The 25591-nt window shown below is 33.5% G+C and overlaps 3 protein-coding genes across 8 annotated transcripts; 1 reads left to right on the forward strand and 2 right to left on the reverse strand.

Moving 5' to 3' along the window:
• On the reverse strand, positions 1-16958 carry LOC140061947 (centromere protein H-like). The gene is made up of 7 exons (XM_072107967.1): positions 16911-16958; positions 5892-6069; positions 4556-4666; positions 4022-4093; positions 3354-3541; positions 2511-2616; positions 1-706 (listed from the first exon to the last, which is right to left on the reverse strand). The coding sequence occupies exons 2-7, from the start codon at positions 6041-6043 to the stop codon at positions 550-552; spliced, it is 786 nt and encodes a 261-aa protein (XP_071964068.1). The 5' UTR covers positions 6044-6069; positions 16911-16958; the 3' UTR covers positions 1-549.
• On the reverse strand, positions 8331-10962 carry LOC140062686 (ribitol 5-phosphate transferase FKRP-like). The gene has a single exon (XM_072108990.1). It carries the CDS (start codon positions 10913-10915, stop codon positions 9296-9298), a length of 1620 nt encoding a protein of 539 aa, XP_071965091.1. The 5' UTR covers positions 10916-10962; the 3' UTR covers positions 8331-9295.
• Positions 12424-24940, forward strand: LOC140061945 (uncharacterized). 6 transcript variants are annotated; one of them, XM_072107963.1, is made up of 8 exons: positions 17081-17091; positions 18243-18310; positions 19067-19400; positions 19737-19940; positions 22579-22715; positions 23125-23285; positions 24143-24260; positions 24701-24940. In XM_072107963.1, exons 3-8 carry the CDS (start codon positions 19079-19081, stop codon positions 24938-24940), a joined length of 1182 nt encoding a protein of 393 aa, XP_071964064.1. In that variant the 5' UTR covers positions 17081-17091; positions 18243-18310; positions 19067-19078. The 6 variants fall into 6 exon arrangements, with proteins under 6 accessions (XP_071964060.1, XP_071964064.1, XP_071964059.1 ...); XM_072107959.1 differs by lacking the exons at positions 17081-17091; positions 18243-18310 and adding an exon at positions 12424-12736 and having other exon boundaries at positions 19064-19400; XM_072107958.1 differs by lacking the exons at positions 17081-17091; positions 18243-18310 and adding an exon at positions 17407-17900 and having other exon boundaries at positions 19064-19400.
• Positions 24941-25591: the final 651 nt, after the last annotated feature.

Below are 25591 nucleotides of genomic sequence, written 5' to 3' on the forward strand. Positions count from 1 at the left end.
TTTAGTAAAGGAATTAAAAAAAAAAACCAAACACCGTACTATTTTTCGAAATAACTGGTTACTATCATAATTGACGTGCATAGCATACGTTATTTAACTTTGCGCATGTGAATTATTATATATAGTAATCAATTATGTAAAAAAATAAAAGGGTTATGGCGTAATATTATGGCGTCAAACGTCCACTCGTACTCATGTCAGAGAGCAAACACCACAGTGCCACTGAACAAGTTTGCCAGTCGCCATGCCAGTCGCCTAGCGCATGTGCATATACAATGACGTAATAGGGTAGCAGTCGACAGAGTCCCTATTACCATCTTGTAATGCATAGTAAAGCTTGGTTCCCACTAGAACGTAACGCAAGGACGTAAACGCAACGCAAGCGTTTTAACCAATGACAAGCGAAGTTATAGACAGTTAGCAATCACAAGCGAATAAGCCATCGCTTGTGATTGGTCAATTCACTTGCATTGCGTTACGTCCTTGCGTTGCGTCGCTAGTGGGAACCACGGTTAAGCACTTATGTCAAAAATATACAGTAGTATAGTATTAATGCTTAGATAAATCCACAGTTTCGCCAAGACTAATTAACAGTTGCTGTAATTCAGGGTCTTTAGCCCAATTAACACCACTTCCCATTATCAAAGCTTGCAAGATGTGCTGTGTAATAGTTATTTTGGATGTAATGTCTTCCACTTCTTTTTGTCTAAAAAAAAATACAAAATGTTTTTGTTATATATTTATATATAATTTTCATTAATTTATTAACATAATAAAATAAAATATAGAACAAATAAAAATGAACCATGCTGATCAATTTCTGTAAACTAAAATGAAACAATGCATGTTTGGAGTAGAGCATAAACTATGCATGTTCCGGGTAGAGTAAAAACTATGCATGTTCAGGGTAGAGCATAAACTATGCATGTTCAGGGTAGAGCATAAACTATGCATGTTTAGGGTGAAGCATAAACTATGCATGTTCAGGGTAGAGCATAAACTATGCATGTTCAGGGTGGAGCATAAACTATGCATGTTCAGGTTAGAGCATAAACTATTCATGTTCAGGTTGGAGCATAAACTATGCATGTTCAGGGTGGAGCATAAACTATGCATGTTCAGGTTAGAGCATAAACTAAGCATGTTTAGGGTAGAGCATAAACTATGCATGTTCAGGGTAGAGCATAAACTATGCATGTTCAGGTTAGAGCATAAACTATTCATGTTCAGGTTGGAGCATAAACTATGCATGTTCAGGGTGGAGCATAAACTATGCATGTTCAGGTTAGAGCATAAACTAAGCATGTTTAGGGTAGAGCATAAACTATGCATGTTCAGGGTAGAGCATAAACTATGCATGTTCAGGGTGGAGCATAAACTATGCATGTTCAGGGTAGAGCATAAACTATGCATGTTTAGGGTAGAGCATAAACTATGTATGTTCAGGGTGGAGCATAAACTATGCATGTTCAGGTTAGAGCATAAACTAAGCATGTTTAGGGTAGAGCATAAACTATGCATGTTCAGGGTAGAGCATAAACTATGCATGTTCAGGGTGGAGCATAAACTATGCATGTTCAGGGTAGAGCATAAACTATGCATGTTTAGGGTAGAGCATAAACTATGTATGTTCAGGGTAGAGCATAAACTATGCATGTTCAAGGTAGAGCATAAACTATGCTTGTTCTGGGTAGAGCATAAACTATGCATGTTCCACGTTGATCATAAACTGTGCATGTTCATGGTGGAGCATAAACTAAGCATGTTCCAGGTAGAGCATAAACTATGCATGTTCCAGGTAGAGCATAAACTATGCACGTTCAGGGTGGCGCATCAACTATGCATGTTCAGGTTAGAGCATAAACTATGCACGTTCAGGTTAGAGCATAAACTATGCATGTTCAGGGTGGAGCATAAACTATGCACGTTCAGGTTAGAGCATAAACTATGCATGTTCAGGGTGGAGCATTAACTATGCATGTTCAGCGTGGAGCATAAACTATGCATGTTCAGCGTGGAGCATAAACTATGTATGTTCAGGGTTGAGCATAAACTATGCATGTTTAGGGTAGAGCATAAACTATGTATGTTCAGGGTTGAGCATAAACTATGTATGTTCAGGGTAGAGCATAAACTATGCATGTTCAGCGCGGAGCATAAACTATGCATGTTCAGCGTGGAGCATAAACTATGTATGTTCAGGGTTGAGCATAAACTATGTATGTTCAGGGTTGAGCATAAACTATGCATGATAAGGGTAGTGTATAAACTATGTATGTTCAGGGTTGAGCATAAACTATGCATGATAAGGGTAGAGTATAACTACGCATGTTCAGAATATAGCATAAACTGTGCATGTTCATGGTAGAACATAAACTAGGCATATTCACGTTTCTTTGTTCACACTAGATTGCAACGTAAGCACCCAGTCAATCTTGACACAATGGATGATCTAAACACTAGTGTTGCACTTCATAATAATCAACTCTTATTCATACTATTCAACTCACATCAACTCTTCTTGTTCCTGTCTTTTTTTTGTTTTTTTGGTTTTCACCTTGTCTGCTTTCATCTGCTGATATCCACTCATCAGTACACGATTTTCCCGTTTCACACCTACAAAAAAGAAATTGTAAAAAAAGCAGCAAAGATGGGTTTTCTACTAACATATGAGGATCATTTACCCTACAGTACACTATCAAACTTCATGTGACAAAAAAAATGTGATGTTACCATATAATGTATGGACATGATGATGTCATATCAATACTACCATATTTGGGAATATCACTACCATATTTGGGCATATCACTACCATACTTGGGCACATCACACTTTATTATCAAACTAGTTTGATAGTGTAGACAGAGCATAATACCCAGCCACCTAATTTGAATATATAAAAATAGTTTTATACAAAAAAAAACATAAACAAAGAACGTTCTATTTAAGGCCTAACAGTCAAATGGTTATGAATAGTTTCAATTTAAAAACATGGTCGGTCATTTATTTTTTGTTTTCATAATAATTATGAAGTTTTGCTACTATTGGACCAAATTCCAATTATAAAGGAAATAATTTAATTATAAGAAATAAGAAACATAGAGGTTGTAATCGATAATAAATAGCGCATTATGTAAAAGCCTCAAAACCCTTAACAAAAGAAATATAAGCCAGAAAACTAAAGAAAAAAGAGTTAGAAATTTGAGTTTTTAGAGCAGCCTTAAAATAAGCGAATGAAGTAGCCTGACGAGATTGGTAAACCGTTCCAAAAGGCGACAGGTCCAAGAAAAGGAATGAAAACCATAATGTTTTTGAGGGATGGATGGAATAAGCGAGTAGCCCGGTGTTACCTATTGCTTCCTGCCGTACAATGTCCAGCTCCTTCTGTGTCCTTTCAATAGCCTTTTGATGGCCTAGAATCTCAGTCACTAACTTTGTTTGCTCGTCTACCAAGTCAATGTACACCTGCTGGTCTTCAATTTTGTCTTCTTTGTTGCGAGGGAAAAGAATCTTTAACAACGCATCAGTGCATTGAATTCTAACATTTAAAAATAATATAATATGTACAGTATTTATTAAACATTTGGTTTACAGCCCGTGAAGGCCAATGGCCTAACACATAAGTGGGAACCTTTTCAAGAACAAATTGAATCTATAGATGTAAAAAAAACAATGAATTAATATGTATTTTGAAATAAACAAATTAAGTATATAACCAAGTTTTAAGCTGTCTATATTATCAAACTAGTTTGACAAAAAAGTGTGATGTGCACAAATATGGCAGTGATATGACCAAATATAGTACAGTAGTATATATATATGCACATCACATTTTTTTTTTTATCACAACTCTGGGTGTGCCTGTGAAATCCAGAGCATTTTCCAACACTCTGAATGTGGTATGGTGAAACGGCGCTAGTTCCATGCACACATAACAGAGATCAAAATGATAAACCTGCTGATACGTCGTAAGTAAATGGTTAAATACTGTAATTGCTTTACAACTGTAAACACCAACCTTTTAATAACAAGTTCTTTCAATGAATTTGATGCAGTAACATCCAGCAGTTTATGTTGTAACTCCATTATCCTGTAAAATTACATGATATATATTTTGACAAGAAAGTGTGAAGATAACTTATACTGTATCTATTGAGCCAAATACAGAATACTGTAGCATAAATGGTACTGTATTTTTGGGGGTGCGACATAAAAGACTGGTCATGTATGAGGGTTTCGAAATGAATGTTGTCCTTATCATCCGTGCAATGCCTGTTGTATTGTTTAAGTTCATCAACCTTATCAACAACCATAGCGTGATGTTCTTTTTCTAGTTTTTTTATTCTTGTAGTGAGGAAATTTCACCCTCCCGCTGACAATATCGTAGTTGTAAACATTTTTGCTTACCGAGTCAATTATGGCTTCTGTTATCGTGTTTATAACAGATTAGTTCTAAAAAAATGATGCTAGTATTTTAACAAGCAGTTCAGAAGATGATATAGTTTATAGAGCACTAGTGAAAGTGAATATACACTTTGAAGAAACACCTAACCTGTATTCAACTTCATCATCATCATCAACACCCATGGAAGGGGTGTGCGTTTTCCTCAACTTTAACACTGTTTCCAATTCCAAAGTTTGAGACTGGAGCCATTCTTTTAACCTATTGTAAAAACAATACAATTTATATTGTTTTTAAATAATTATAAATGTGAATAAAGTGAATTTGAAAAAAGATAAGCAAGTAAGGATAAGTAATATGTCATTATCAAACTTAAGGTTGAGTCATGTTTAAGTTGTTTTTTTGGTTTACTGTTTTTTTTAAATATTATATAGGATGTAGTTGTACCACCAGGTCGACGTTTTGATTGTCGATTGTCTGAAAATACAGTTTAAAAGCTCAAGTAATTACGTATGAAATGACAAAATATTTTTCTTTTATACTAATATTAAGTCAAAAACTCCGTCTGAAACCCAGACTATACCACCAGCATGCATCCATTTTTTGTGATTCTCCAATTATTATGACAATTTTCAGGAATATTTTCTAGAAACTAGTTCTTTTCATGTTTAAAACCCATGGTGGTAAAAAAATAAAAAAAATGTAAACTCTCCGAAAAAAAAACCTTAAACAAAAATACCTTTGCATCTAGTGACAGATGAAATTTTGGACACAATAAAATCAACATCCGGTATTTTGTATGAAGCACCACTACTGTAGGTATACTTTTTACCATATCGGTAACTTTTGATATCCGTTAATTTGGTCGCGCTAATTTGTATGGGGCGCACTAGATATAGATGCCATTTATAGATGTTTTTAATTAAAACACTCCTTATGATTTTAGTTAATTATACTATTGACATTTGTTTAAACCTCGATTGGTTTTAAGTACAGTAAAATAAAAATTAAAATAAATGTTTATCTCCTATAATATAAATAATTTGTATTTTCATTTTATCTTACAGTTTTCAATGAATTGTATTTGTAATTAATGTGTTCTTTTTTTTTGAGAAATTTTTTTAATAATTTAATAAACCAGTAGATGTGCCTTACGTATTTTTTAACCATTTCAATTAACTACGAAACTCTTTCTATGTACAGGTAAGTGGATACCAGCTCAAATGAGGTTTATGCAATAAAGGAAGATGATGCATGATGATGATTTTTGAATTCCGTAACTTTAACGTGACATTGGTTTTAGGAGAATAAAATATGAAATAATAACATGCTGGTATAAATCAATCTACTGAGCCTAGGCCTATGGTAATGTTGTTGCTGTTTTTTTGGCGCACCATACAAAATGCCGGAAGTTGATTTTAACACGACCAAAATTAGACGTGACCGATTTCAAACATGATGGATATCATTGTAAACTATGCATTACCTTTGTAGTTCAAGAAGTATATTGACTTCTTCCTTATCTTTGTTCTCATTCATGAAAACATGGATGCCACTTGGAGGAACTGTTAGCTTTCCATTTCGGAATGATTGTGAAATCTCATCGAATGTCTTGTTGTGGTCAACAGGTTCAGCCATTTTAATAAACAATATAGGCCTAATTCCTATTTTGATTTAAAAAAATGTTTCAATGAATAATGTTTTAATAGAAAATACAAGTCCATATTTATTTAGAAGATGCAGGCAAACTTACTAGTAACTAGCTGCCTATCTAGGCCTAGCTAGTACTACTACTAGATAGTAGTAGGCCTACTACTATCTAACTAATAATCTATATATAAATTTACGTAAGGGCAAAATTCGCTAAATCTCGGTTTATTTCTAGAATTTCTACTCGATGGTATATAAAGTTGGTTCGTACTTTCGGTACTGATTTTAACCATCTGATGTAACCCTGTTTACTAATTAAATTGAGTTAGGTAATTAGTTATTGACGATTAAAACGAATTTAGGTTCAACGATTTGCCCCAAATAGGGGTGTTTTCCGATCGTGGTATACACTGTCTAATGGATGTCCATCTTGAAAAATACCCACCACAAAAATACGAGGAGGCTTCGCATTTTCCTATCTCCTCCTACGATAATTGTTTTTAATAGCTGAAAACTGGTTGAACAGCTAGAGTACAGCATCATAATGTTGAAGACAGGCCGATTTTCTTAAAAAAATACTATTTTGATAGATTTAATATACGATTATACAAATGTATTGATTTGCGATGAATGGAACATTCCAATCTCTGTTTCACAAGTGTCTATTCCCTCAGGCATCGTTAAAGGCAAGTACAGTACTGTATACTCGAAATTCGATCCATTTTTGTTTTCAATCTGTGCTGCAGAGGTTGGATAAACGGATAATGAGCTAGCGTTTTCACTCGCCGTATATTATGTACAAATCTTTATTATTGCAGTTAAACCACCCACATCATCACCTTTCCCTCACTGGCATGAGTAGCGTTGTAAAACCAGTAGAGAATAGGCCTACGGTAGGCCTACATCACATGCCCTAAACGCAGAACAACTTTGGTGGGTAGGGTAGGAACCAACTTAAGTATGAATTGGCTCTAAGAAACAATTGAAAACCATTAGGCCTACTAATTAAGTTGAGTTAGATAATTTAATATTTATTGACGATTAAATCGAATTTATGATTTTCCCCGAATAGAGGTGGTTTTCACAAATTGTTTTACATTACATTATAAACATATACACGTCGTAGTGATGTATCGTTACATGTGCTGTACTATTTCAATCGACTAGGACGGTGATAATTTCAACAAAGTATTACATCGCAATGTTTTACTGTGTTTAGTGGTATATTATTTGTAAAACATGAAAGCAATTAATATTTCGTTACTAAATGGATAAAGAATATATTTTAACATTGTTCCTCTTTGCACCCATCCTCTTCCCCATCCCTCAACCCTAATGTTACATACAAAACACAAATTAAGTTTGTTTAAATTTAACTTAAACAATTGGTCTTATTTTGTGACAAGTTTCTCTTTCGGAAGTAATAGGGTGCTAATTTTAGTTGAGTACATAAATCACAGTGTCTATTTATTCGTTCCTGTAAACGACATGTATTATTGTCCTGCGGTACGTACATTTGAAATCGCCAGTTTTTTAACGCTGAATTATTATGTATTCGAGAACCATCTGTGGGCACGACCTAGATGGTACGCGAGCGAAGCGAGCGTACCATCTAGTAATTACTAATTTAGAGAGCTCGCCTATAAATGTAACACTAACAGTAACAAACAGTGGATCAACCTGCGTTTTCGGCATGTATTGAATATAGGACTATTCCATTATTATTTATAGGGGTGTTAGTCAATGTGTTAAGTTGGGTGTGCCAGGCTTGTTGAGGCTTCTATTGTTCGCGTCATTGTGCCAATTGTTTTGTATTTTACAGTGTTTGAAAAATAAAACAAAAAACTGCTGCTGTAGTTAGCCTATAGCTTTTATTATGTGTCTGTAAATTATATCGTTTTTTACACTATATAACAATGTTGTTTTTTTACTCAACAGTTAAATCAAGTAGCCTCTACAACAAGAAAAGATCAAGAAAAAGATTTATATACATATACATTTTAATCTTATTTCATTTATGTTTTAATTTATATAAATATATCCAATTTATGTTTTAATTTATATAAATTACATTCATGTTTGTTTTTTTCTCAACAGTTGAATCAAATAGCCTCTACAAATAACAAGAAAAAAATCGATAGATCGAGATACATTCTTCAAACTTTATTCAAATATAAGGCTCAAGAACTTTAACATTATTTAATAAGCCTCAAGGAACATATTACATATATATACAATTTTAACTTACTTAATCTGTTTAATTTATATAGCCATTTATTTAATCTTTTTACTTATTTGTCCAGCATATGTCAATAGTACCGAATTTTAATATTTTGTCATCATTATTGCAAATAATGTGATCTATTATTGTACTTGCATTACTGGTTACTCTTGTAGGTGAGTTTATTAGTTGACAACAAATAGATCATACTGACATACAAATAAGCGGTAATTAGTAAGTAACGGGAGGGATACTGAGAATGTCATTAAAAAGCATATTCAAAATTCGTGAATATATTTGTTGGCTTATTAATCCATATATAATAGTAGGCCCTGCATATCTTGTACTGAGGAAGGATTGTGTGTGTTCCATGAGAGAAAGCTCTGTAATTTTATTTCTGGCTTTTTTAGTTTTTGTTTCAGGATCAGCTGGAGAGAGAACCTCACGTACATATTGCTAACTCATTGAAATAAGTTTAACTAAACATGACACTACTAAATAACACTTAAAACTGGGTTGATAAAAACATAACATAAAACATATATACATTAAATTAAATATGTTACACAATGTATGTTTTGCTTCATCTTATGCCTTTAAGTGTATTGAATTTTTCAGAGTCATAAACTGTTGAGAAAAAAACAAACATGGATGTATTTATATAAATTATTTTTCTGGCTGTTTTACTTTATCGTTTTGATGTAGTGTTTCGCTTTTTTTTTTTTTTTTGTATCTCTGTTGAGATCCAGCCACTGATACCCACACCATATTGTCATTTTTTCAATAATTTGCCTTTGGATTTATATAAATTAAAACATAAATTAAATAAGTTGTATATGTTTTCTCCTTATTGTGAATACATTTTGAATGTATTTTTTCTTGTTATTTGTAGAGGCTACATATAACTTGATTCGGCTGTTGAGAAAACATAAAACAAACATGTAGTAATAATATTACATGAAATGTAAAATAAAACATGATATGTAAAATAATAATAAGGCTAATTACAGCAGCAGTTTTTAGTTTTCTTCTTCAATTTTGGCCATTTGTATCCTGTTTGGTTGAGGATATTGTGCATTTTCAATTACTCCATTACCAAATTTCAATTCTAAAAATTGTCTATGATTGTTGGGTGCTTTTACTTGCATTCCTTCAAACTCTAGTGTCACAAGCGGCAAAAGAAAATGTTCTGGGAATTCCTTATCTTGTTTATGATCTTCTAACCAGAAGTCTTTAGTCATGATGCCATCTCTAGAATAAAATGGCCATATATCGACATGAAGATGATTTGTTGAACTATATTGAACACGAAAATAGTCCCCCTCATGAGGCCATGCTTTCTCCCATACATAGTCCTGATCATCCGTGACGCCACCCCCATTTTTAATGGCTTGAAGATATGAAATTTTATCGACATCTTTAAGGTATATTCCTATATCAAGATCGTAATCCCACGGGATTATTCCTTTATATCGTGCAGCGCCAAGCAAGCTTCCGCCCTCGAGCCAATACCGAATATCTAAGTCATCAAGAATTTGAAAAACGTGTTTAGCGGTTTCTCTTAGCGCTTTCATACAACACGGCGGTGTCCAATGATTTTCGTATAAGTACTCTGGCATGTCGTTGTAAACCGTATCAAAACAACGATCGCTCGTTTTACTACAACCATACCAATTGTGAACATTGTCGCTGTGAATAACGAGTTTGACGCCAAATTGTTTGTAAATGTTGCGCAACCGCATGACCTCATTTTGTTGTTTTCTGTACGCTATTTGGTCGTCACGACTATGGCAATCATCGATATAAAATTTTATATCTTTGAAAAAGTGTACCTTCCATTTATGAAGATTAGCTTGTATATATAAACTATTTAAAATAGGACGTGCATAGGGGGCGCTTAGCAGGTGAAAATTGCTCGTCCTCATCACGACAATGTGATTGCCACGTATAGTATCACACGTTTCTTTGTACGAGTAACTATAATGAAGCGTCCAATTTTGATAATCAAATCTAAGATTTTCACAAGATGCATCTCTTTCATGTTCTGATAGTTGTTCCAATCCAGCTGCTCCAATTTTAACATCTTCTTTTGTATTCTCTAACTCCTTGAATGCATTTACAAAACTTTTTAACTTAGAATCAGAAAAAAATTTGATACCATCCGGTAAGATAACTACATATTTTGTTAATATATAATTTTCAGGTCTTGATTCTGCAATATTACGGTGCGGCTCATTTAGTAACGTCACTATTTTTGTCCTTTTATTTAAGTTAAATAACGGTGGGTACGGTTTACGGTCCGTCACAATTAAAATATTTGAATTTGGAAAATGCTCAGCAATGTTATTATCACTCTTACTAATACAATTATCTTCAAATTCAAATTCTCTAAATATGAAAGTTATATCATCTGATTCATTATCATCGTCACCATCATTACGTTTCCTAGGCTCAGGCTCATCACGATATAACTGAACCTGGTTATCTTGTTCAGCTGACAAACGCCTTTCATCAGCGTGATGATGGTTGTCCAAAAATGCAGGGTCACATTGTTTCCTTGATAATAGATAGATCATAAATAGAAAATTTAAGACTGTAAATAACACAAGAACCTTCTGCCATCTAAGCGATAAACGCATATCTAATTATCAAATTATCAATTACGTTTCGCGTAAAATTATGATGACTTTTGTTCACTCTCTGGAATCTCTACTGATGATGTTGATGATGATTTGATTATTTATAGGGGTGTTAGTCAATGTGTTGGGTTGGGTGTGTCAGGCTTGTTGAGGCTTCTATTGTTCGCGTCATTGTGCCAATTGTTTTGTATTTTACGGTGTTTGAAAAATAAAACAAAAAACTGCTGCTGTAGTTAGCCTATAGCTTTTATTATGTGTCTGTAAATTATATCGTTTTTTACACTATATAACAATGTTGTTTTTTTACTCAACAGTTAAATCAAGTAGCCTCTACAACAAGAAAAGATCAAGAAAAAGATTTATATAATATACATTTTAATCTTATTTAATTTATGTTTTAATTTATATAAATACTTTAAAAAAATTATTAAAAACACATTTATTCATTAAGGCATATGGAAATCATGAGGTTTCTTAAAGTTCTAGAATATTATAGTATACTTTTTCCTGACCAGCATTATCTTTGGGGTGCCTCTGTCTTGGTTGTTGTCTCTGAGCACCCGGTCGTCTGTGGCAAGACAAATGTGTATCCTGTTCCTTTGTTTGGTCACCTAGGTAGGGGTCCGGGACCGCGACAGAACGGATGGGGACCCTCCAAAGAAATTACATTTATTTGTCAGGCATTTGTATGATTTTTTTTTTTTTTTTTTTGAATGCGCCTTGAGCACTCTTGAGTGATATGTGCGCTATAAAAATCCTGTTATTATTATTATTATCCAATTTATGTTTTAATTTATATAAATACATTCATGTTTGTTTTTCTCTCAACAGTTGAATCAAATAGCCTCTACAATTAATAACAAGAAAAAAATCGATAGATCGAGATATACATTCTTCAAACTTTATTCAAATATAAGGCTCAAGAACTGTAACATTCAAATTCAAATTCAAATTCAAATATTCTTTATTCATCCTCTATCATGAAAATATACAACAACAATATATGAGAACATAAAAAAGATGAAAAGGAAACACATAAAAACTCAAAAGAGCTTGATTAGTTGTGTCCCCCTATGTCCCTAACTAGCCTAAAAAAACTAAAACATAAATAATAAAAAAGCTAAATTCTGCAACAAGTATGATTTTTAAAATTATTTGTAAAATGATAATAAATGTTCTTTAAACAATGATTCAGGGATGTAATTGTGCAGGGCGGAGCCGGGCGGGGCCGCCCTGCCTAAAAGCCTCCCGCCCAGTCTAAAGCTAATTTTAAGGCCTTCCGCCCAGCGTCAGACGTACCTGTCCGCCCACCCTAAATTCCTTTTTTTTCCGCGAAATATCGGGCATATTCTAGCTAACACAAGCTCACATCGCACAATGCAGCTAGCCTAGCACAAAACACACAGCTTTGAAAATCAACCAAGCAGAACTGTCATGTACTTAATGCTGATTGGACGGTACGCTCAAGTTCCACTTGAGTGAACATCACACAACCTAGAGCATGCAGCTTCCTAGCTTTGCATGCTGTGCGCGATTTTCTTATCTCCTCTGCTGTATGAATGAATCATGGAGAATATTTAAAAAAACCGGCGAATTAAACTGTAGGCTAATCAACCGTTCCACGCCGACTGCTTTGTGGAGTAACTTCCCGACTACGTGTATTTATTAAAAAAACATTGAATTGAAACATACTATATATCTTGTACTGTTATTATTTTTTATTTTGTGAATTACATCATTAGCGCTGTAGTATGGCTCGGATGATAGCCTAGATCATTCATCGCCCAGGCCGCAGACCTGGCGAAATGTACGTTCGTTCATGTAAGTACATCGTGATGTTTTTCTACGTGGTTGTTGTGCGGCATGAATATCAATAAGAGGTTTTTATCTTGAAAAAAATATTCTCGGCTAAATCGAACAAATTTATTTAATTCATGCAAGCTAGCTAGGCCTAGGCGTTCTTCGGGGGCAAGTTAACCACAAAGGCAGTTATGTTTAGGTCCAAATGGTAGGCCTACATACACTGTCAAAGCATGGAGGTATAAACCGGGAGGTACGTATAATTACGTCCATGGTAAAAGTAATGTTTTGCTTTATTAAAATCATTCACCTGAACAATGATAATATTATTAATAAAAAAAAATGTAAAAAATTACACATATAAACCATCATTAAAATGAGTCTTATAAAGGTCAATATAGCAAATTTTTTCAGGGGCCTTCGGCCCCTGAACCCCGACCGGGGGCCCTTGGCGGCCCCCTGGCCCCCAGCCTAAGTTCCTCGCTTCGCTCGTAAGCTTAGTAAAAAACCACCCTCACAATTTTTTTTTCCACCCTCAACAATTCTTAGCTACAACCCTGATGATTTAAATATATATATTGATTTGGTACTTTGTAGTTCGTAATTCAAGTCATTCCACAATTTGGGTCCCACACATGACACAGTAAAACTAGTAGAAGTACGATTACGTTTTCTGAGTCTCATTTTGTCTTTAGATCTTGTATTATAATTATGGTAAGAACCATTTTTAATAAAGAGCGATGAAAAACGCACGTCCTGATTAGTAGTAACATTATACATGAAAAGCCCAATTTGGTACTTATTGATATCCGCAATTTTAAGAAGTTTAAATTTATAGAAACATTCAGTCATTGAATCATTAAACTTTGACCATGTTATAGCTCGTAATGCCCTTTTCTGGAGTTTAAATAACTCATCTAAATAACTTGGAAATGTGCTACACCATATTATGTTGCAATAATTTAATACTGGTTCAATGAGTGATTTGTATATTGTCCAGAGAGCATAGGTTGGTAAAAAATGTCTTACTTTATATAGTATGCCTACATATCGAGATATTTTCCTAGCTGTAACATTGATGTGGTTCTTATATGTGAGAAATTCATCAATATGTACTCCAAGGAATTTAGTCGATTTAACTCTATCTATTCTTTTATTGTTGACATAAATATTTACATTCTCTAAATTACTTGGATTTCGCTGATTGCGGAAAATTATGTAATTAGTTTTTTTAACGTTGATTGATAGTTTATTGCACATGAACCAATCCGAAACATTTTTTAGTTCACCATTAACTAGTTCTATGAGCGTATCCAAGTTTTCGTGAGATGCAGATATGTTTGTGTCGTCAGCAAATAAAACAAAAGATAACGAGTTTGAGCAATTAAATACATCGTTAATGTACAAAATAAAAAGTAGAGGCCCCAGAATTGAACCCTGTGGTACACCGCAATTTATATCCATCAAACACGAACTTGTGTTATCAATAGACGTAAATTGTTTCCTTCCACTAATATAGTTTCTAAACCATTTAAGGGCCGTGCCTCTTATGCCATAGTGTTCCAATTTTTTAAGAAGTATATCATGGTTGATGGTGTCAAACGCTTTTGACAAATCAATAAATATTCCGATGGTATTTTTTTTCTTATCAAGCGCATCGGTTATTCGTTCAACCAGATCTATAACGGCCATAAAAGTAGAACTGTTTTTTCTGAAACCATATTGTGCATTATTAAGGATGTTAAACTTTGTGATATAATTATTTACTCTAATTTGAACAATTTTTTCAAGAATTTTTGAAGCGGTAGGCAGAATAGAGATCGGCCTATAATTACTGACGTCACTTTTATTGCCAGATTTAAAAATTGGAACTACTCTAGCTACTTTCATACTATCAGGGACCATGCCTGTCTCAAGAGAGAGGTTAAAGATATGTACAAGAGGAGATGCCACAGCAGCAATAATATGTTTTAGAATGCGATTACTTAAGTTATCAACACCTTCTGAATTTGAATTTTTGATTTGACTAACTATTTCAATGACCTCTTCTTCATTCGTAGGATTGAAAAATATGGATTGGGATTGACTCTCTTTTATATATTGTTTGAAGTCAGAATTGTTTACATTCGGTATTTTGTTTGCTAATTCATTTCCAATGTTGGAGAAGAAGTCATTAAAAGCGTCAGACATACCTTTTGGATCACATACCAAAGTTTTATTACTATGGTTAATTACCTCATTTGGCTTAACACTCGATTTTTTTCTATTTAGAACTTCATTTAAAACTTTCCATGTTTGCTTTGAATCGTGTCGAGCTGCATCCAGTTTTTTGGAATAATATTGTTTTTTCCGAATTCTAATTAAATGAGTTAATTTATTTTTGTACTTTTTATATATATTTTTTAATAATTGTGTTGGGTTTTTAAGGTATTTTTTATAAAGTTTATTTTTCTTTTTTATTGAAATCAAAATTCCTGTTGTGATCCATGGTTTTTTCTTTGTATTACCATTTGGCTTATTACTTTTTGTAGGTATGTTATTATCTATGAGATTAGATAGTTTTTTAATAAATAGGTTATATGATGTATTGGTATCTGTGCATAAATATAGTTCACCCCAATCCTCATTAGAAATAGCAATAAGCAAGTTATTTAATGTTGTATCATTAATTATTTTTTGTTTTGTAATTGGAGCTTGTGTGTTAGTATTTAATGACAAGTGTGTTGTCATGAAAATGGGTAGATGATCGGTAATGTCAGTGACTATTACTCCACAATGCGAAATGTTATCATCATTTGTAATAATATTATCTAAAATTGTAGCAGAATACGATGTTATTCTGGTGGGTAAGTTGATTAATGGATTAAAAGATGTTGAGTAAATAATGTTTGTGAATTCCTGTGTTGTTTTTTGAAAGTCATATTTTAATAAGTCTTGATTAAAATCTCCTAAGATATAGCAGTTTTTGTTTTCGCGATTAAGTTTATGTAAGATTTCTTCCAGATCAGAGTTAAATGAGTTGACGTTTGAATTTGGTGGTCGATACAACATACCTACAATAGTATTTAATAAGCCCAAATAAGTTAATTACATTAAATAAATGGCTATACAAATTAAACAGATTAAGTAAGTTAAAATTGTATATATGTAATATATAGTCAAGTCAAGGTTAGTTTACTAATTATTGGTTTGAAAAAAAGAATATTTCCAATATGGATGTATTCATATAAATTATTTTTCTGGCTGTTTTACTTTATCGTTTTGATTTAGTGTTTCGCTTTTTTTTTTTTTGTATCTCTATTGAGATCCAGCCACTGATACCCATAGCATACAGTATTGTCATTTTTTCAGTAATTTTCCTTTGGATTTATATAAATTAAAACATAAATTAAATAAGTTGTATGTTTTCTCCTTATTGTGAATAAATTTTGAATGTATTTTTTTCTTGTTACTTGTAGAGGCTATATATATAACTTGATTCGGCTGTTGAGAACACATAAAACAAGCATGTATTCGTAATAATATTACATGAAATGTAAAATAAAACATGATATGTAAAATAATAATAAGGCTAATTACAGCAGCAGTTTTTTGTTTTATTTTTCAAACACAGTAAAATACAAAACAATTGGCACAATGACGCGAACAATAGAAGCCTCAACAAGCCTCTCACACCCAACTTAACACATTGACTAACACCCCTATAAATAATAATGGAATATTCCTATATTCAATACATGCCGAAAACGCAGGTTGATCCACAATAATCCCGTACTTTATTTAGTATTATTACTAAAAACTACTTCTCTCTAGTAAAAAAGCGGCGGCTGGTGGCTAGGTTAAGCCTAGGCCAGAATCCCAGCCCAGAGGGGCAGCGCCTAGCTAGGCCCTAGCCTAGGGCCTAGGCTTCTCTTGAGAGTTGTTGTTGGGAGACTAATCAACATAAACAAATCAACAAATCATAAATCAACATCAACTAGGCCTAGGCTAGGCTATAGGCCTAATCAATCATTCAGTCAGTCAGGCCTGACTAATAATATTATAGAAAGAATAGCCTAGGCTAGGCCCTAGGGGCCTAGGCCCTAGGCCTACAAATAGAAATAGGCCTAGGCCTATGTTTATTATGCTTATAATAATATTAACATTAGTATTAAGCCTAGGTTAAACTGCAAACTTAGGTATTATTATTACTTACAGCTGCTCAAAAAGAATTTAACTTTTCCGCCATTTTGCGTTCAAAAATTGCGCCATCTAAAGTTCAAAAATATTTTTTCATAGGCTTATTATTTCCAGACTGTCTATGGAGTAAAATTTTCTTATGTTATGCTGTCTGTAATGCAGAGACTAGAAAGTAGCGGAAAAAACAAAACTTGATTCTTGTAATAGGGATACCGAGAGCTGACTCCATTTTCATTACCACGATTAAACAGCGCGCACGTTACTATGCGCGCAATGTCATTGACGCGGTATTTTTTTACTTTGGTAAACACTTTTTATTAGGTAATTATTCTGAAAATAAATTAATTATGAAAATATCCTTTTGAGTAAATATTCATTTACCTATTATTCTATGAGATCAAGTATTTTTTATTTCCATTTCATTCAACCAAAAATGTTAATATAGTGGTTAAAAGATCGTTATCGCCTAGCGCGTATAGATTTTGTTTACTACGAAACCCTCGGAAGGCTCAATGACCTACCATTTTCAACCCTATTTTTGTAGTTGAGCCTCTTATGACCTCAAAATGTATTTTATTCCTACACCAAGATAATATAGTTCCACATACCATGTGCTTGTTACTAAGAAAAATATTAATTTTAAGTGCTAAAAAAACAGTTTTATCCCGATATGAGGCCTTTATGATTCGAATATTTCATAGTAACAACCCATATACCATGAAAAATATCTGTTTTGTCCATTTTAAAAATAATTTTTGGAAAATTCCGAGAGGCTCAACTACAAAAACGCCATTTTATGGTATGATGTCATCGCAAGCCAATCAAACCTCCGCATTCGACCGCTCCGCATGTCTCACGGTTGAACGATTTTGGATTCTCGCCCTTTGATTGGTTGACGCGAATCAGCACACAGCGGAATAATTTTCTCGCGAGTGCCGTGAAGTCACATGGTGTCAGGCCTGTCCAATTACACGGGAAAATAATGCATTGAAATTCTTCGAATGAGGTTAAATAAACACTCTTTTTATATAATAAATAAGTACTATCATATTTGATTGAATTTTACAATGTTGATATACAAAATATATTACTTAAAACCGTGATTTTATATAATTATTTTTACAAAAAATGACTAGTTCATACAATTGTCGACTGAGGGCGCAATTTGTTTACATCGTTCGTGGCTAAAAACGATCATTTTCGGCGATGTTTTAAACCCTATATTTCGAAAACTACAAGTCATATTTTCATAATTCTTTCTTTATTATAATATTGATACAAAATACAAACATGCAATGTATAATTTGTTTGCAAAATATTAACTTTTAATTTTACATCGTTATCCCTACTTGTAAAGTTGTATGTTTTGATCACCTTTTTAGACTTTATATAACTTTTACTCCTATTCTATGTCTGGTAATAAAAAAATTAAAAGACCTAATTCACCTTTTATATTAACTAACCTAAAAGCCTCCCTGCGCGCCTGTCCTACCAACTTGACTTAACTAGCTAGCTAGGCCTAGCCTACTAGGAGGTCTAGCTTAGACTTATATTAGTAGAGGATAGGACTAAGCCTAGCTAGGCTCTAGCACGCCTAGTAGCTAGGCTAGACTCAAGTCTAGCGGAGGGCTATCCTAGGATGCCTAGTAGTATTATGTAGTAAGATTTGTGTTTAATTTAAGGTTCACTCATATAAAAGTAATATTTTTTTTGTAAATTGTAATTTTATGAAATGTTAATTGTTATGACATGTATGAAATGGTGTACTACTAGGCCTAGCTAGGCCCTAGGCTAAATTGTGAATGTTTTGTTTGTTTTACTAATATAGGTACCATGGAGTAAAGAATGCGTATAGGCATAGGGCCTACTAAGGCCTATATTTCTGTTGAGAAAAACAATTTTTCCATGTACAGTATGTACCTTTATGGAACATATAAGTAAAGATTTGAGTTCAGGTGCACCTCCAGATTGGCATTAATTAAAGCCTAATAAATAATATAGTTAAGCTGTAGTAAAAAAGTACATTTAGATTAGATACCTGGTGGTTAAAGAAAGAAAGTACAGTTGCTGTTCAGCTCACATACATCATAGCAATTAATTTGGTTTTAAATATTATCTTTTTTAAATATATTGATTTAAAACATCCAGTTTTATTTTTTGATTCTACAGTAGCTGGAAGATTAAATGTCTGGTCAACTAAAGTTATCAAACCCTCCTGTAGCAGAATTGCCCTCAACTCGCAAGTCAAATCGGTCATTGCGTTCAACCAGCAGTCAAGATGAAAATAATGCAGATGTAACGAGAATGAAAAGATTCTTTGAAAGCTCACCGATGATTATGCATTTGAAGAGGCCGTCTTTAACCCCAAGGCCTAATGGAAAGGAGAATCGACTTAAGACCTCTCTATTAACACCAATGTCTGCTGTAAAAAAGAAATTGGCCCATGATTCAGACAATGACGAAGTTTCAGTAAGTCCCAGTTTAGCACAGTTAAGAATGACTCCAGGTAATTGAATACTAATTTATAGTACATATTTATTTATATGCACTTGTCAATTGTATGACCCACTATACGACCTCCGGGAGAGGTGCCTCATGGATGCGTCATTTACAAATAATTATTTAAAAAACTAGATGGTACGTCATATCAATGCTAATGATGTGTGAATGGCCGTTACCCACCATTTCATAAACAACGGGGGTCATATGATATAGTGGGTCATACAATTGACAAGTGCATTCTATTAAAAACATTGTCGTCATCATTTGAGTATTTCATGAAAAGTTGCTATCGACGTGTGTTGTTTTCTTTTTTTATTTATCATCTATTTAAATTTTAAAGGAAAAGCCTTGCAGAAACAAAAGATTTTAGAAGAGAAGCACAGAATTGCAAAATCAAAGATTTCTACTGTTGGTCCAGGTGGAGGGGTCAGTATCTGGCCTGAAATGGACAACATGAGGTTGACGCCAAAAGAAATACATATGATTGTGATTATTGCTTTTATCATCATTGGTTTTGTGTATCAACTGTTTCATTTCTTACATGGTAAATGCCAGAATTTTGTATATTTTAGAACTTTGTTCCCACTTCCCATGCTTTGGTTTCTTTGGAAAAGCACCTACTAAACCCAATTAATTATACAAGTCACTGTAGATGGCTACTTCATTATCAAATATGATTGTTTCATTGTGGAATTGGGACTGGACCGTTTTAGACACGTTTATCACTTGTTGGTCCTATCCTTCACTAATAGTGTTTTGTCTTTTCTGTATGCATCTATATATAAATTTACGTAAGGGCAAAATTCGGTAAATCGCGCCTTACTTTTAGAATTTTTACTCGATGGTATGTAAAGTTGGTTCGTACTTTCGGTACTGATTTTAACCGCCTGATGTAACCCTGTTTACTAATTAAATTGAGTTAGATAATTAGTTATTGACGATTAAAACGAATTTAGGTTCAAAGATTTGCCCCAAATAGGGGTGTTTTCCGATCGTGGTATACACTGTCTAATGGATGTCCATCTTGAAAAATACCCGCCACAAAAATGCGAGGAGGCTTCGCATTTTTCTATCTCCTCCTACGATAATTGTTTTTAATAGCTGAAAACCGGTTGAACAGTTCGAGTACAGCATCATAATGTTGAAGACAGGCCGATTTTCTTTAAAAAATACTATTTTGATACATTTAATATACGTTTTTACAAATGTATTGATTTGTGATGAATGGAACATTCCAAATTATTTGGTTTAACCATACAGGTATAGATTTAGATTTATGGGCCTCCTTGGAGAATAAACATAAATAGTATTGCAATGCTGTACAATACTGTTAAGGTATTAACCACTTTTGATCGCAATTTGAATCGCAAATGTCTTACTGTGAGTGTTGGTACTGTTAGATGTAATATAAAAATATATACAAATAAACTTTATTACTGTGAGTGTGGGTAGGCCCTACTGTTAGATTATAAACATATAATATACAAATAAACATTCCAAATTATTTGGTTTAACCATAGAGGTATAGATTTAGATTTATGGGCCCCCTTGGAGAATAAACATAAATAGTATTGCAATGCTGTACAATACTGTTAAGGTATTAACCACTTTTGATCGCAATTTGAATCGCAAATTTCTTACTGTGAGTGTTGGTACTGTTAGATGTAATATAAAAATATATACAAATAAACTTTATTACTGTGAGTGTGGGTAGGCCCTACTGTTAGATTATAAACATATAATATACAAATAAATAAACGTTATTACTGACAGTTGCTTCTCAACGTTTGTATTAATTAATAATTTAAAAATATATAAACGTCGTAGTGGTGTATCGTTACATGTACTTTACTATTTCAATCGACTATGACAGTGAGAGTTTTAACAAAGTACCGTATTAAATCGTAAATGTTTTACTGTATTTAGTGGTATATTATTTATAGGCCTATAAAACATTAAAAACAATATTTCGTTACTGAGTGGATAGAATATATTTTAAAATGTTTCCTCTTTGTACCTATCTTCTTCCCCCATCCCTCAACCCTTAATGTTACATACAAAACACAAATTGGGTTTGTTTAAATGAGTCCAAATAAAAAAATTTGTTTCTCTCTCGGAAGTAATTCCCAGGGTGCTAATTTTGGTTGACTACATAAATCATTGTGTATATTTATTCGTTTCTGTAAACGACAATGTATTATAGTCCTGCGGTACGTACATTTGAAATCTCCATTTTTTTCTCGCTGGAAATACTGTGTATTCGAGAACCATCTGTGGGCACAGCCTAGATGGTACGCGAGCGAAGCGAGCGTGCCATCTAGTTGTAAACAAATAATTTTAATTGAATAATTTTTAAAAAATGAATAAAATAAAATATTACACTTTTTTAACTAGTTATTCTACACTATCAAACTTTATGTGATAAAAAGTATGATGCGCCCAAATATTGTAGAGATATGCCTAAATATGGTAGTGATATGACATCATCATCCATATATGGGCACATCACATTTTTTTTTTTGTAGACAGAGCTTTACACATAATCAGGAGTAATATTTGTAAAACAGCCAGAAAGAAATTGCACAGGCTCTTTCTGTTAACACTAAACCTTTTTCTGTTAGTGATAATTGAATATACTTTTAATTACATCTTGAGTAAGGACACAATAGTGTATTATAACACACCTGATTGTATTCTTGCAATTTGATTGGTCAATTACATGTTTCATTTGGAATTAGCCCTATCTAATAAAAAGGGATATCTAATGGTGATAATGAACGACTCTAATACACGTTTAGCTTTCTGTAAACATATTGAGAATATTTGCCATGTGATGTTGTTGACTTATCACGTTTGTAAATCTTGCTATGTGATCCGTCTATAACTGTTCTACTCCTCGTCTAAAGTTGGGGCACTGCCTTTTTAATGGCCTAGCTTCCCGGCCTAGCCTTCGGCAATGATTTACAATGGATAACTTGAATAAAGTAGGTGCGTTAAACTAAAAATGTTGTATACGTTGAATGGAGAGAATATTTCATTTGTTACAAAAATAACTGCTCTATTTAACTCGGCTCCACCTCGTTAAATGAAAGCAGTCAATTTTTCAGAGAATATTCTCACCATTGAACTCATAAACATTAATTATTATTATATTTATTGATTTATTTATTCTAATCTACCAGGAAATACTTTTAATACAATCATAGAATGCAGCAACAAACTGCAATCATTCTCATCTATGCATCCGCTGGACCTGTCTAATCAAGACAATTTCAACTCAACCTGTTTAGTATGGCACGATGGATTTTACAGATTATTGGTAATCACTTTTTACAAAACTAATATTTATTGTCACTTTGAAGAACTATGGAAGATCCTTTTTTTTTATATAATTAGTAAAAAAATTGGATCAAGGATATGCAAGAGACGCTGTAAATAATATGACAAACTATGATGAAAAAATTATAAAATTGTTTTATTCAGATGTCCAAAGTTGCATTTTATATGCCAAAAATTGTACATGAATTTTTAATCCATGACATGCTCAATATAGCCTGAAACACATTTTTTTCCTAATTTGATTAGGAAAAAAAATGTTTCCTAATTAGATATAAATGTATTTTTTCATACTGTAGCTGTTTTATATTAATAAAAAATACTGTACAGTATGATAATTGATTTTCTTTTTTTTATTATATATTAATAATGAATACATTTTATTACAACAGAACTACATAGAAGAAGAACTAGGGACTGACTTGTCCAAGACCCCAGCCTCATACCAGCTTGCTATTCTTCTTTATCTCGCTGGCTTGGCAACTCTTCTCTACTTTCTCGCTGACAACATGCTGGCAAAGAGTAAGCTCACGCCAAAGAGAATTAAAAGCTGGTAAGGTTTAATGTATTATAATATGTATTTAACTATTTTAAACATCTTAAACTATAATATGCTATAATATTTTATTGCTACAACCCTGGTTCTAGGTCAGGATTAGACCCTGGCTCTAGGTCAGGATTAAACCCTGGCACTAGATCAGGATTTGACCCTAGCACGAGATCAGGATTAGACCCTGGCACCAGGTCACGATTGAACCCTGGCACTAGGTCAGGATTAGACCCTGGCACTAGGTCAGGATAGGACCCTGGCACACGGTCAGGATTGGACCCTGGCACACGGTCAGGATTGGACCCTGGCACTAGGTCAGGATTGGACCCTGGCATTAGGTCAGGATTGGACCCTGGCACTACGTCAGGATAGGACCCTGGCATGAGGTCAGGATAGGACCCTGGCACGAGGTCAGGATTGGACCCTGGCACTAGGTCAGTATTTCAGTATGTATTGGTACTCACTTTCGAATCAGTGGCACACACCTTTCGGTGGTGCGTCCATACAAATATAAACAACAACATATAAAAGGTAAATGATGATAAAACTTACATAATTAACTTATATTGAAAATGTAGGATTGGACCCTGGCACGCGGTCAGGATAGGACCCTGGCACACGGTCAGGATTGGACCCTGGCACTAGGTCAGGATGGGACCCTGGCATTAGGTCAGGATTGAACCCTGGCACTAGGTCAGGATTGGACCCTGGCACTAGGTCAGGATGGGACCCTGGCATTAGGTCAGGATTGAACCCTGGTACTAGGTCAGGATTGGACCCTGGGATTGAAAGGCAGCATGTTAACCACCAAACTACTAACTCTCTACTTTACTAATACTAATAGTTTATTTTATATATAGGATTTCACTTCTTGTGTGCATTGGATCTTGGACTATTTTGATTGTATCAATGTTAATTGAAGCTCAGAAAATGGAAGTGCTTGTCCAAAGAAATGTACATGAATTCAACTCCAAACTTGTAAGTACTCGACACACACAATTCACTTCTCAATAATATGATTTTAAATAAAGGTGAGTCATTGGGAGGGGTGGAAGTAGGAGTAATGCCTCTTCCTAATTTTTGTGTTAAGCTCTGTTTACACTATCCAACTAGTTGGACAAAAAAAGTGTGATGTGCGAAGTATGGTAGTGATATAACATCATCATGTCCATATAATGGGCGCATCACATTTTTAGTGTAGACAGGACTTTATTGGGACAAATATGGAACGATTTGAGGTGTTTAGAATCAAGATTTTACAAATCAAAGTGGTTTGTTGTATTTAGTAATGAAGATGATTGACTATGTTTATACTATAGCATAAAATGCAGTGCCCTAATGAAAACCATTTATAACTGTTCGGGCTACCAACTACTATATGTATTTCTTAACACAAATATTTAATATATTTTTTTCAGAGTCAGCTTGTGTATTTGAACTTTGACCTATCTCATTATCATAATATCTTGCTCTACTGGAGAACAAGATGTCTTCCACCAACAAGCAAAGGAATGTTAAGCATACTAGGAATTGTCAACGTCCAGGACGTGTCCTATTATTTGCAGTATTACAGTCTACCGGTATTAACAGCATTGCTTACTCCAATCATTAAACTCATTCTGGCATTGAAGGAAATATATAGTGTAAATGTTTACTGAACATAAATACAGTATGTTAGTTAAGTTGATAAGAAGCAAATAAAGCCTTGATTAAGTTTGTAAATAAATAAATTTTGTACAATTAAATCTAACCAGACTAGACGTGGATCGATGTTCCTATTTTTTGTTGATATTATATATAATATCTCTATTATTTCTCCTGAACAAAAACAAAATATTATGCTACACCAAATGTTTTTTAAAGTTCTAAAATCTGCAGTATTCTTCTATTTCATGGACAGGGTACTGTAATGCTTTGTTATCCAATTTAATTTGTCCAGCTTTGGAGGACTTTTAGTATTGACCGACGGTGCTAAACTGATATACACTAGTTACAATAAAAAAGATAGGACATTATGCTAAGTTGTTCAGCACTTCATTTTAATTAGTAGAGTAACACTTTAGGCTCAATTTCAAAATCCTGAAACCACCCCTGTTCAGAAGCAGTGAAATGAATATACTGTAATATATTTTTTACTATATAATATAAATATTACTGTTAACTTAAAAGTTAACAGTAATATATAGGCTTGTAAATTGGGAGAAGGGGGATTGGGTGTCATCTTACTGCTTGGACTTAAAAGTCCTAAACAAGAAAATCAGCTGCTTTGAACGTCTAACAATGGTCTAGATTATCTTTTCATAAATTAA

This window comes from Antedon mediterranea, chromosome 11 (genome assembly GCF_964355755.1).
Source record: "Antedon mediterranea chromosome 11, ecAntMedi1.1, whole genome shotgun sequence".
NCBI lineage: Eukaryota > Metazoa > Echinodermata > Crinoidea > Comatulida > Antedonidae > Antedon > Antedon mediterranea.

Coding starts and splice junctions, on each gene's coding strand:
- LOC140061947 (XM_072107967.1), bottom strand. CDS start 6,043: ATGGCTGAACCTGTTGACCACAACAAGACATTCGATGAGATTTCACAA. Junction 3,542..4,021: donor AAAGAACTTGTTATTAAAAG/GTTGGTGTTTAC, acceptor TTTAAATGTTAG/AATTCAATGCACTGATGCGT. Junction 2,617..3,353: donor TGTACGGCAGGAAGCAATAG/GTAACACCGGGC, acceptor TCTTTTTTGTAG/GTGTGAAACGGGAAAATCGT.
- LOC140062686 (XM_072108990.1), bottom strand. CDS start 10,915: ATGCGTTTATCGCTTAGATGGCAGAAGGTTCTTGTGTTATTTACAGTC.
- LOC140061945 (XM_072107959.1), top strand. CDS start 19,079: ATGTCTGGTCAACTAAAGTTATCAAACCCTCCTGTAGCAGAATTGCCC. Junction 19,401..19,736: donor ACAGTTAAGAATGACTCCAG/GTAATTGAATAC, acceptor TAAATTTTAAAG/GAAAAGCCTTGCAGAAACAA. Junction 22,716..23,124: donor ATGGATTTTACAGATTATTG/GTAATCACTTTT, acceptor TTATTACAACAG/AACTACATAGAAGAAGAACT.